Source organism: Salvia miltiorrhiza, chromosome 5 (assembly GCF_028751815.1).
Source record: "Salvia miltiorrhiza cultivar Shanhuang (shh) chromosome 5, IMPLAD_Smil_shh, whole genome shotgun sequence".
Classification (NCBI taxonomy): Eukaryota; Viridiplantae; Streptophyta; class Magnoliopsida; order Lamiales; family Lamiaceae; genus Salvia; species Salvia miltiorrhiza.
Window position 1 is genome coordinate 12,829,112 of NC_080391.1, and position 12,381 is coordinate 12,841,492.

General features: G+C 34.8%; 1 protein-coding gene across 3 annotated transcripts; it reads right to left on the minus strand.

Moving 5' to 3' along the window:
• Positions 1–315: 315 nt before the first annotated feature.
• LOC130986109 (probable galactinol--sucrose galactosyltransferase 1) lies at positions 316–4,933 on the minus strand. Of its 3 annotated transcripts, none has more exons than XM_057909399.1 (13): positions 4,596–4,933; positions 4,297–4,526; positions 4,104–4,194; positions 3,658–3,706; positions 3,484–3,575; positions 3,297–3,404; positions 3,075–3,206; positions 2,593–3,003; positions 2,347–2,488; positions 2,161–2,228; positions 1,941–2,075; positions 1,651–1,868; positions 316–831 (listed from the first exon to the last, which is right to left on the minus strand). In XM_057909399.1, exons 1-13 carry the CDS (start codon positions 4,916–4,918, stop codon positions 452–454), a joined length of 2,379 nt encoding a protein of 792 aa, XP_057765382.1. In that variant the 5' UTR covers positions 4,919–4,933; the 3' UTR covers positions 316–451. The 3 variants fall into 3 exon arrangements, with proteins under 3 accessions (XP_057765382.1, XP_057765383.1, XP_057765384.1); XM_057909400.1 differs by having other exon boundaries at positions 4,104–4,209; positions 4,596–4,928; XM_057909401.1 differs by lacking the exon at positions 4,596–4,933 and having other exon boundaries at positions 4,104–4,209; positions 4,297–4,589.
• Between the last annotated feature and the right edge of the window lie 7,448 nt (positions 4,934–12,381).

Consider the following 12,381-nt stretch of genomic DNA (forward strand, 5'->3'; position numbering starts at 1 on the left):
CTCGTACGACTTAGGCTATTTTTTATGGTAAGGTATAAACGACAAGAGACACGCACACATGCATGGCCACATCGTATAACATGCTCTCTCGTGACTTGTTTTCTGTCCCCATACCAAAACATAAAACCAACTGACACTTTCACATTTCACTACTTTTACATTGGGCCCCCAAAACCGTCATCGCTCGAGACAAACCGTTTTCGACCGCTTCCTCCAATTATCAATCAGATCGCAGTGTTTCTCACACTTTATCAGAAAATGAGATCTGCAACTTCAGACCTATTTTTATGGGGTGGTCCGCACCAAATCCCACAGTGGATTCAGAATCACGACAGATCCATTTTTCAAATCCGTAAAATACAGTATAGTGTACGGTCTTTGGAGGAAGGGAAGAGGCAGAATCCTAAACAATCAAAATATTATTTGAAGCAACAACAACATTACCAAATATTCAAAGATGAAGTGCTACGTTCCACTCGTATAACTCTGTATCTGGAAGTGGTAAATTGAGAGTGAGGAGTCCCGACTTGTGATCATAATCAAATTCCTGCTCCTCCACGCTATCCCTTATAATCATTTTCGGCCTAACGGACGAATAGGCTCCCAACGTGCCACATCCACGAACGCTAAGCTCCACGCGTCCAGCTTCCTTGGACTCGTAGTCGACTTGTTTTATTGCTCCACCTGAATTGAACATTTTGATGAGACCTATTGGAGCAAATGCAGCACCATTTGACAGTTGCCTCACTGCAGCAACTGTGTATACTTCAAACTCACGAGCTTTCAGTTCAATTGGATGAGATGTATTGGCCCCAACATTGATGAGTTTTCCTGTGAAAAAGATTAAAGTCAGTAAGCCAGGATTCATAAAACAATAATTTTGTAACTAATCAATTTGTTTCCTCTTTCTTACTTCAGTTTTGTGGTACAAAATAGCCTCTTTATGGTTAATGGTTAATTATGTTTGCCAAAGACTTTTGTGACTACGTCCAGATAAAAGTGACAATTATCATTAAGAAAAGGGACATTTATTCTTTTACCCTCTAACTAGAAAGTGACAATGTCAGATCGAACGTTCTTGCAGGAGTCCACTTCATTATGTTTTAGGCTTACCAAACTAACAGATTGAATAGAATTTTGGGACTGAGTTTAAACATGATTTCACTTCTATACTTTTACCTTTAAACTAAAAAACAACAATGGACAAGGAATAATAATAACATTAGATACAAGCTTGGAAGTTTTACATTAGATAGTTAGACCTATCAAATATAATGAACAAGGAATACAGTTGGCAGTTTTGGCCCCGCACGAGTAAACCCAACAGACCTACTTGGCCCGACTATAACCGGCACAGTCTTTTCTTGTCATTTTCACTTATTCATTATTAATTTTTTAAATTCTTATGGGTTGGGCTGAGCTCCAAAATTTCTGACACAATGAAATTTTAGCTCAGCCCAGCCCAGTTTTTCCCCGTGACCCGGCATCCTGGTCGAGCCCCTTTACCACCTTTGACAAGGAATTATCAAATTTAGATGCAAACTTAGATGTTAATTCATATTATGATATCATTGATCAAACTCTCTTACAATGTATAGTTAGACGATATATATCAGCTAAAAGATCGTTTTCTTTGGCTGAGATACTTACCACCTCTGTGGGAATACATAATGCAATCTCCATTCCATCCGCTCTGAGCAGTGCTCTGCAGATATTCAACATCTGTTGGTTGGATGGTGCTAAAAATTGTTTGAGGCTGTTGATCGTGGATCAGATTTTTTATACTAGTACGACACCACGAAGCTCCTTGACAATTGAAAACCCCAAGTACTCCATTGAAATCATTCATATTCCAGATTTTAAGAAGACTGCCACAAAGTTGATGAATGAATAAGTCAATTAATCTATCTTGTATCATATTTCAATCTTTAGAGACATACCTTTTTCCATCTCTAGTAGGATCGGAAAACAAGCAGTCTCTTGTTGGTCTACCTGGAAGTTTGGCTCGCAAAGTGGAGCCATCAGGAAGTACAAGCTTCTTTAAAACATCAAAGTCATGGTTTCCAGGTTTATCACTGAAATTAAGATGCAAAGAATATGAAAAATGAAGGGATAAAGCGTGAGTTCCAAATATACAAGCAGAGGCATGAAAAACAGCACCTGACATAGACAGTGCAGCCTCCTACAGCACGAGCAGCTCCATGGTATTCGGCCATAGGATGCAAGCTCTAAGATAAAGAACAATTGAAGTGATTCAACACTAGTGTAAAATATCCCAGATGAACCTCGGCTGATTAAGTGTTGTTGGTGCGTCAAAAAGAGAGTTCTAAGAAATGGTATGCTCACATGAAACATATCCCAATCAGGCTGCATAAACTCTCCAAGGAAAACACTGTTGTATGCAACTGATGCTATATGAATTGTGTGGGATGCTGGATCTCTTGGAAAGAAATCATCTGATGCTCTGACTGTGGCAGCTTTCTTGGCACTGCAGTAATAAAGAGAGCTACAATTTAACACCGCAGAAGCTAATGAGGCATGTTGATCTAAATAGACAAATCCAAGGTTTGGCCCAAATGTAAGATTACGTACTTGTATAATGCATCAGTGCTGTGGCTCATGCAAGAAATGATTCCATTATTCTTAAAGTTTTTAGACACGGATGCCTCCAATGCTTCATGGTATTTTCTTGCAAGCCTCACTCTTCCACCATACCCCAGTCCAAGAGTCTCAAGTATGCTTTGATTATCTACCTTAACCCCATCAATGCCAATAGATGCAAGATAAGCATGCAGATCATTGTACAAGGAATAGATTCTATCCGGGTTCACAAGGCCAACACTGTTCATCATGATACTCTTCAACACGAAACAAATGCCATTGGACTCCACACCAGGTGATGGAATAGCAGCTACTATTTTCGGGTCATACTGAGCCATTCCAGCAACATCAGGGCTTACTCCACCCCAGTAACCTACTATCGCATGCCAGATGTAAACATACCTGGAAAACTGGGTTATATGCATAATGTTCTCTTGGCCAGACAAAGAGAAGAGAAGTATGAACACAAGTACTTGAGAGCGAATTGGTCTTTCATCTGAGCAACAAATTGACTAAATCCAGTGCTTGTATCTGCAGTGTCATCCCCCTCACTGCCCCTTTGGAACTTGTGGTTCTCTTTGATACTAGTTAACCGATTTGAAAAACTGGATGCCAAAAATTAAAATGCAACATCAGCTTCGTTGTAGTGGTATTTCAGAGAGGCCTTTCGCGAGCGTTTAGGTACATTTGCTTACTTGGCAGTGTCGTCAAATTTGGCTTCTGTACTACTGGGGTCCATGCCAACTGATTGCCATCCATCATCAATGATGACAAACTTTGGTGGTGTTCCACCTTTAATCAAGCTACAAACGAAACGGAAGTTATAATTCTGACCTGATGCTATCCTAAGTCTTTAATGGACTTAATCACTTCAAAGAAGACCTTCTTATTCCTTCCTTAACTCCCTCAGCAGTCACATCAGTATAAAAAGCATCCCACGTGCACCATCCAAACCAGTTCAGAAAATCAGGCATCTTAACAAGGAAGCAGAGCCAAAGTCGTCAGAGAAGAACACACTCATATTGATCAAAGTAACATTTTTAATATTAGAATTACCTCTTTTTCACTACGATGGCGGAATGTCTGGAGCTTAGTTTGCAAGGACCTGTTAAGTATTTCTATTTAGAAAAGGAGGAAGTTTGAATCATATATAATAGTGGAAAATCAAAAGAGCCGCATCAACTAGCTTCTGGTTTATTGTATATATTTGCAAAAAAAAGTGATGCAAGATAAGAGATGGTCCCAGTAATCTTGGAAAACAGAAGAAAGCATCAATGACAGATTACAAAAGCACTTTCAGTTTGATGCAGGTTATAGTAATAAGTAAAAGACTGAGGTTATATTATGTAATCGAGTATATGTACAAGAGATTAATCTACTAGCAATGCCATCGAAACCCCGTAACAAAATATGCAAGCGCGACAATATGAACTGCTGTAGCATTTATCCATTCAAAAACTGAACTCAGCGTGTATTCCAGAAAGAGACTAAAGTTAACATACTTGACTGAATTTTCGATTACGCTATATGGGTCGGTCCCAGCCGCCACATAAACCAAATGCCTCCCTTCAAATTGTCGCACAGAAGGATCACCTGCAAACGGCAATTCTTCACAGTTTTCACAAATTCAAATCCCAATGCGACATGGATGCACGGAAAACAGGTATTCACAAATGCATCAGAAAATCTAAGTACCACTTTCCAAGCAGATCTCCAGCTCATCATGCGCATTTCCCTGAAGCACAGCTCTGAAATCCCCTTCGATAATCGGCAGAAAAACAGCGTAATAAACTGAATTCGATTGCTCTTGAGGTAGCTCCACCAGCAAAAACTGAGTCTCACACGGTATATCCTGGCCACGTGTCCCCATCCACTGAGTCATCCACCACAACTTGAAGCGGTAGAGGCATAGAATTCTCAATCCCCTGAGAACTTTAGAACCATCAGGCATCTACTCTCAATCACAAAACAGCAGAGAGGAAATCCATGTTTACTTGATTTTGCCGACCGGAAAGACGAGGCGGCTGCCGCGGTGTTCGGAGTTGACACCAAGGAAAGTGGTCTGCTCATTTTCTGCGGGAGTTAGGAAAATATTTTCAGCAACGTCGCTGAGAATGCAATATCCGCTGACGCTCAGCTTTCCGTCAGCAAGAGATAAGCCTGCCATTAATATTATAGCGGTGAAGCAGAGAATTTGATTTCGCAATTGGGAAGGAGGATTGCGATTTGTGCAATGGGATAAACGGAACGTATTTCTATGGCGCCTAGAGCAAGAGTGTGATGGATTTTGGCAGTTTGTCAAAAAAAAAAAAATCATACACCAAAAGGAAAGTGGTATGAGCTTCCAATTATTTAGATTTTTAAATCTGTTGGTACAACTCTTTTTTACACCTAAGTAATATCCAAAATTTGAAAAATTATTCTTCCCACGATTAATATAAAATTGAAGATAGTTTTTAATTAATTTAGGGATGAAAGATATAAATTCTTAATATATATTTAATGAATTAATATATTACTAGTATTTCTGGTATCTAATTCTTCTTATTTTAGTAGAAAAATAAACCGAAATCACAAATATTTTTTTTAATGTAGCATCGAAGATGAAACCAATATAATTTTTATGTAAAGCTAATAATTTAGAAACTCATATATAATTTTTTTAAAAATTATAAATTAGTATATTCTCTTAAATATATAGTATAATATAATTTCATTGTATATATAATAGATTAATATATATATATATATATATAATTCTTCTAAATATATTTTAGTAGATATAAATATTAAATTATAATTCTTACCAAATAGCTACACATATATATCAAATAGAATTCGTGTAATATCTAATGAATTAATATGTTCTTATAAGTACATAATATTTTATTTGTAAAATTATCCTTAAAATAAATATGTAATAAAAATATAATAGACAATTTATATTTTGTGGCCAAGATTGAATCGATTGCGACTTCATTTTTGTTTAAATTAGTTGCCCAAAACTTGATCAATCATTTAAATGAATTGTAATTGTGAAAATGCACTGTGAGGATATATAGTTTACTACTCTGCATTTTTTATTATTGAACTAGTACGTCCTCCCATGTAATGCACGGCGATCATCGAAATTAAACGATTTTTTAAATAATTATAATTTATTCATTCCAAGTCTATTTTTATCTATTTTATAGTATATTCAAATTAAAGCATACAACAATTAAAAATTTAAACATTAATTATAACTTCATTGTATTTTTTTTTTAATTAACAATATTAAATAAAAAAGGCGATCATCGAAATTAAACAATTTTTTAAATAATCATAATTTATTCATTCCAAGTCTAGAGGACTTGAACCTAAGACCTTTGAACTTAAGCATTAACCCCTTACCACTTGGCCAACACACATACACACAATTCATTGTGTTTTTTTATTTAAGCATGAATTAAACCTAATAACACACGTACACATATATATATATAATTCCACTTCAAACCCAATGTTCATGCCCAAATTTCAGGCGGTGCTCTTCTTCTTCACTCTACATGCACACCCATTTCTCCTTCCATTTCTCCTTCCATTTCTTTGCTCTTTTTTTCTTCACGTCCATTTCTCAAAACCGCTCAGGCCATCTCGTAGTCGCACGGACAGATCTGCCCCGCCTTCTCTGGCAGCAGCCGCAACACGCCACGTGCCCTTTTTACTTGCCATCTCCGCCTCCCTTTCACTCTGTGTTTCCCGTAGCCTCACATCTCTCTCGCCTATCACTCATCGTCGTACGAATCATCCCGTCTTCAACAATAGCAGCCGCAGCACCACTCAGGCACACATAAGTCTGCCCATCCGGCCTTGGTTCCCCCATATGGCTTTAAAAATAGCAGCCAACACGTAACTCATTTATGCATTCAAGCATCCCTTTTTTCTTCTCATTCTCCTTCTCCATCCACGAATTTTGAATACTTAGAAGTTGTGATCCTGTGGGTTCGCGAATCTTTGAGTTTCTTCGGCTACAATTCCTTGAGAACACCGATTTAGTGCAGCAATCTTTGATACATTGAGAAATAAAATAATGGGTTGCTTTGAATTGTGTAATTTTTTCAGGAAATGAGTGCAGAGAGAAGTGGGAAATGATAAATGAAAATGATTTGGTATTTATAAATTGTAAATCTGAACGTTTTTTTTTTTTTGTAGCAGTTTGTTATTGCTTTTTAGTAGTGGGTTGCTGCAGTTTATTCGCTAATTGGTGTAGTGGGTTGTTCATTCATGAAACATGGTAGTTATGGAATGCATAAATATGGTGGGAGAAAGTTATAGGATAGAAAATGAAGATAATACCGTGTGAAAGAAAAAGTCAATAAGAGAGAGAAGATTTGGCGCTAAAAAGTGTACATTAGAACTATGCTTTCATATATATACTCCCTCCATCCGCGATATCGTTTCCACATTGTGAACGACGCGGGTTTTAAGAAAAGTGATGGATAGTAGTAGATAATAGTGGATATTGTAGTGAGTGGAGTTTGGGTCCCACTTTTTGATGAAAATATAAGAGTGCCTACAACAATAAACTAAAATTTTCAGCTTCCAAAGTGTCATGTCAGTTTTAAAAACTGATCCATTTTTTTTAAATACATTCTCCAATGATAAACTAGTTCTTAAATACTCTTTCCGTCTCACGAATCTTGACATATTTCTAAATAAAGTAATACTCCCTTCGTCCCTGAAATAAGTTCCTCTTTTTCCTTTTTGGGACGTCCCCCAAATAAGTTCCTCTTTCTTTCTTTCTATTATTGGACAACTACCCCACCACTAATAATACTTTATTTATTCTTACTTTTCACTTTTTCACCACTCCCAATACTAATTATAATACATTTTTCTCCACTATCAATATACTTTTCCACTTTTTCTTAAAACTTGTGTTGTCCCTAGAGATGTCAATCGGGCCAACCCACTCGGTTTCGGGCCAACCCATTCGGTTTCGGGTTATTTTCGGTTCGGGCTAGTCGGTTTTTTTATTTTTCGGGCTAAATTTTTTTGACCCTAACCCTAACCCATTCGGTTTCGGGCTAGCCCGTTCGGGCCCACGAATTTATGATTTTTTATATGTATAATTTTTTTATATGGATAATCATATTATTGTAATAAAAATATGTCGTGTTTTTTAAATCAAAACATTTCGCCTTATTTTAGATACAAAAATTAGTGTCATTTTAATATAAATTTACATAATATCTAATTTTAACTTTGTTTCCGATAAAAGTTGTATATAGATATAACATAAATTACTATCTTTCTTTGACTTTTATATCATAAATATTTATTATTAATCGTTAGAAAAAATCAAAACATATTATACAAGCATCAAAATGTTATTATCAAACTAAGAAGTAAAGTATTAAAGTTTAAAAATCAATTATTAAGAAAGTGTTCGGTTAATCGGGCCAACCCACTCGGTTTTCGGGCCAACCCTATCGGGCTCGGGCTATTTTCGGTTCGGGCTATTCGGGCTAAATTTTTTTCGGGCTAAAAATATTCAACCCTAACCCACCTTTTTTATCGGTCTATTCGGGTCGACCCGTCGGTTTCGGGCTTTTTTGACATCCCTAGTTGTCCCCGAAGAGGAACTTATTTCAGGGACGGAGGGAGTAATTATTACATTGTCTATTCTACTTTATCACTTTAATTATCTTCTATCTCCTACTTTATCACTTTTATACTTTATTAACTACACACTTGAAACACTAATCTACAACTCCTTAATTCTCGTGCCGAAATCAAACGTGTCAAGATTCGTGGGACGGAGGGAGTATTTGAGACCCCACTATAATAAAAAAAAAAGGGGAAAAAAGAAAAGGACAAGAAAGGAAGCCCATTTCAACCGAAAAAAGCAAGAGGGAGAAACATAAATTCCATGGCGTCAGGTGTGAAACTGGTTCCTAGTTCGAAACCAGTTTCTTGCCAATTTCTTAGAACCAGTTTCTGCTCTCCCCAACGGTGGTTCTCAAACTTGAAACTAGCTTTTTGTGCCATTGGAGGCACCTTAAGGTTAAGAGAATAAATTGTTATGTGAACTCTACAACTATCAATGAAAGTGGAAACGATATCACGGACGGATCGAAATGACAAATGTGAAAACGATATCGCGGACGGATGAAGTAATAAATAGGTGAGTTTGATTCTCAAAATCAATCTTTAAATTATGAAAACAACAAATCTACGCGGCCGCAATGTGGTTGCCCACGAACTAATGAAATAGAAAAAAATTGATTTAGTTAACTTTTTTTAAATAAAAGTAAATATTTAATTATTTTACTGTATTGTCTATATTGTAGCTTTTTTTTGGTAATTTTTTGTTTTTTTAAATAAATAATTATAAAAAAAATAACATAATAGCTACAATGTGAACTATACAATAATATAACTAAATTCTTTTTTTATTTAAAAAAATAAAATAATTTTTTTTTTCCAATTTAACTAGTTTATGGCAGCCACTTTGTAAATTTTTAACATCACTCTTATGGAAAACTGACGAATTACTGTGACCAATTTTTTGTTGAAAGAAATAAAGTTATCCGCTTTGTTTTTTGCGTTATAAAGTTAAAGAGAGAGAAATGTATAATTAAAGTTAACCGCTTTGTTTTTTGTGTGCCTCTTAATTTTTTTAATTATTTATAAAAAAAAAGATATTTGTAATAGAACAACATATTATGAAAATTGAGACATTTGTAATGAAACAGATGGAGTGATAAAATAATTGTATAAAATATTGTGGTTGAGTAGTTTGAATGGTCATGGATAACTGTTCAAAATAGATGTGGCTGGTTGAGAGTGATATTATGATATTGAAGTGAGAGAAATGAATTAAAGATTGAAGAGGTTGAGTGGTTTAGTGATTAGGGTGATTGCTGATAATGGTAGTTTTAGAGCATGATAAAAAATAAAGTAAAGCCTTGTAGACTAAAACATTGAAATCGACAGACCCAAACAAATAGAGAAAAAAGGGTTAGAGTCGAACATTTTTAAGTCGAATGGTCTGAATCGAAAATAACCCGAGTTCGATATATTAGCTAGAAAACTTAATGGGTTAGCTCAATTAACCGAAAATTCTCTTATTACTTCAAACTTTATTAATTTGCTTTTGAATTTGATAATAAGATTTTAATACTTATGAAATGTGTTTTTATTTTCTCAAATGCTTAATTGAAAACTTAATTACGTGTAGATTAAAGATATATAACCATCTAGATTAAAATGTGCGTAGTCAAATCCTTATCTCTCATAATTTTTTTATTAATTATAATGTGAGTTGATGTTAAAATGACATTAAATTATATATCTAATATAAGGTTAATTGTCTTAAATGAGAAAATGTGTTCTATTTTTTTTATTACAATAATATCTTTAAAAAATAATTATATACTTCCCCGTCCACAATCAATGCTTTTTTTTTTTTTAATGTTTTAACACATCCACAAAAAAATTATGTTTTTATTTTAAAACACAACCTCATAACACACCTATTTAATTTTTAAAACTCGCACCGAGAAAAATGGGAAACATTGATCATGAACGTGGATTGAGGAGTATCTTAATAATTTTTTATAAACTTTTTAGTTTGATGGGCTAACCCAAAAATTGAAGGTTTTTTAGGATTAAAGTCAAAACTAATTCGCTTGAAATCGAACAGACTGGCTCTATTAACATCCTTAAAAATCACTGAGCAAATTAAAATGTATTTTCATAAAGTATAAATTAAGCCGGGTTTAAACTCGACAATTTTAACACACTAGCCTCCAAAAATTGTTCTTTAATAGTTAAATTTTTTCGACTAAAATTTGTGTGCTGATATCTGCAAATTAGATTTAATTTATTAATATATTTATTAAATTTAATAAATCATAATTAAAACTAATTAAATGTTTTTGAAGGAAAAAAATATGATTATAGTTTAATTAAATTCTGATTATCTAGCCGTTAATATTTTAGCTGCTTATCCAAAAAAAAGAAAAGGCACGAAGGAAGATCGTGCGAGTAAGGCTTTGAGAGACAAGTATGCCAATGAAGGTGATGTTATAGGTCCGTTTGGACATCAATTTGGTAGATGGAGGCTTGTATGAAGGAGGATTCATCAACTTGCATACTTGTCAACTGATTTAGCAATGATGTTATTTTGATTTGGATACATCTTCCTTGAGGCAAATCACACGCCTCAAACAGATCATTAATCTCCTCGTTCCATCCTCGTCTACAAGGACAACACAATAAATACTTCACACCATTTCCATCATCAGGGTTCTAAGCTAGCCACATTCAAATGGATGATACGAGGAAACACTCGGCTCTATTCTATTCGTTTCTTCATCAAGTATCTATTTCCAAGGACATGATCGATACTCAAGATTCATCACCACAGAAATACAAAGCATGCTGCTCACCAAAATTCTTAAGCTTTGATCGATTTTGGGAATGATGGTGTACACTTGGGAGATGAACTTTTGGTAATTGCAGCTCCCATTTTTAGTTGATCAAAAACTAAACAGGAGAGCAACATAAGAGTGAATCATACTATCAAAACCCAACCTGCACAATTGTTTTTTTTTTTTTTTTTTTTTTTGAAAAGATGGTTTACTCCAAAGCCCCTGCCTTTTTAATTCTTGAATAACAGAATAAAAATTGATTGTATATGAACGAATGAGTAAATAAAATTCCCAAGATGTGATATTTTCCCACCAATGGCTGCTGGTAATTCTACAACAAAATTGAAAATAGACTATTCTACCACCAAAAGCAACTTCTCATAGTCCTAGCTTCAAATTGCAAGAATTAATATGGCTATATTTTCAGTCCAAATTATATCTTAACCACATTCGTTTATCATTCGGAAAGACAAAACTTAATATTCAATTCGATTTTCCCCCAAATTTTGAAACGAAACAGAAGCCAAGGCCTTCAAAATTTCAAAATCCATGTAGTTTGAGAGTGACATCAGAAAGTAATCGAGATTCAGATTCTCAACATGCATGTGAATCCCCAGAATTAGCACAAAAAAACATTGCAGATTTGAGTGTGTGGAGAGAGACGGAGAAGAGAGAAGCTTAGCTTAGTTGATGTTGATTTTGAGGAAGAAGCAAAGAGGCTCGTGTAAATCTGAAGCTGCGAATGCAAGAGATGGACAACAACAAAGAGCGAAATGTGAAGTGGGCTTTATGCCTCTCGGCCTTAATTAGTTAAGTAATGAGAAACTGAGGCACAATGGGCTCCAAGATTGGTGCTTCATTTTGTTTGTTAGGAATTTCAGGTATTGGGGATATAAAGACACAAATATTTAAATAAAAATACATACTATATTTTTTAGGGTATTAAATTAAAATATGAGTGAAAATTTAAAAGTGTTAATATATAAAAATGCCCACTTCTTATAAAAACTTGTAAAACTGCCCACTTTTGTTTATAAAAGTGGGCAGTTTTACAAATTTTTATAAGGATGTGGGCATTTTTACAAATCCCCCAATTTAAAATGCCATATTCCTCAAGTTATATGTGAAAAATTGACTCTTTTATAAACATGGGCATTCTATGCCTTATTCTTTAAAGGGTTAATTGCATCAAAATACCTGACATTTTCCCAAAATTTGGTTTTTTGACAAACTTTTTAATTGTAGCAAAAATTTTAGCTACGTTTCAATTTATTGCAATGTCCGTCCCGCGTATATTTTCGGCCAAATCCATGCTGAGGTGGACCTCCGTAAAGCTTAGGTGACATGTCGTGTCGGGTAA

Excerpts from the sequence above, each read along its gene's own strand:
- LOC130986109 (XM_057909400.1), bottom strand. The coding sequence starts at position 4,918 with ATGATTTTTTTTTTTTTGACAAACTGCCAAAATCCATCACACTCTTGC. Across the intron at positions 3,707-4,103 it reads GTAATCGAAAATTCAGTCAA|GTCCTTGCAAACTAAGCTCC; the intron begins GTATGTTAACTT and ends AATACTTAACAG. Across the intron at positions 2,489-2,592 it reads AGCACTGATGCATTATACAA|TGCCAAGAAAGCTGCCACAG; the intron begins GTACGTAATCTT and ends TTATTACTGCAG.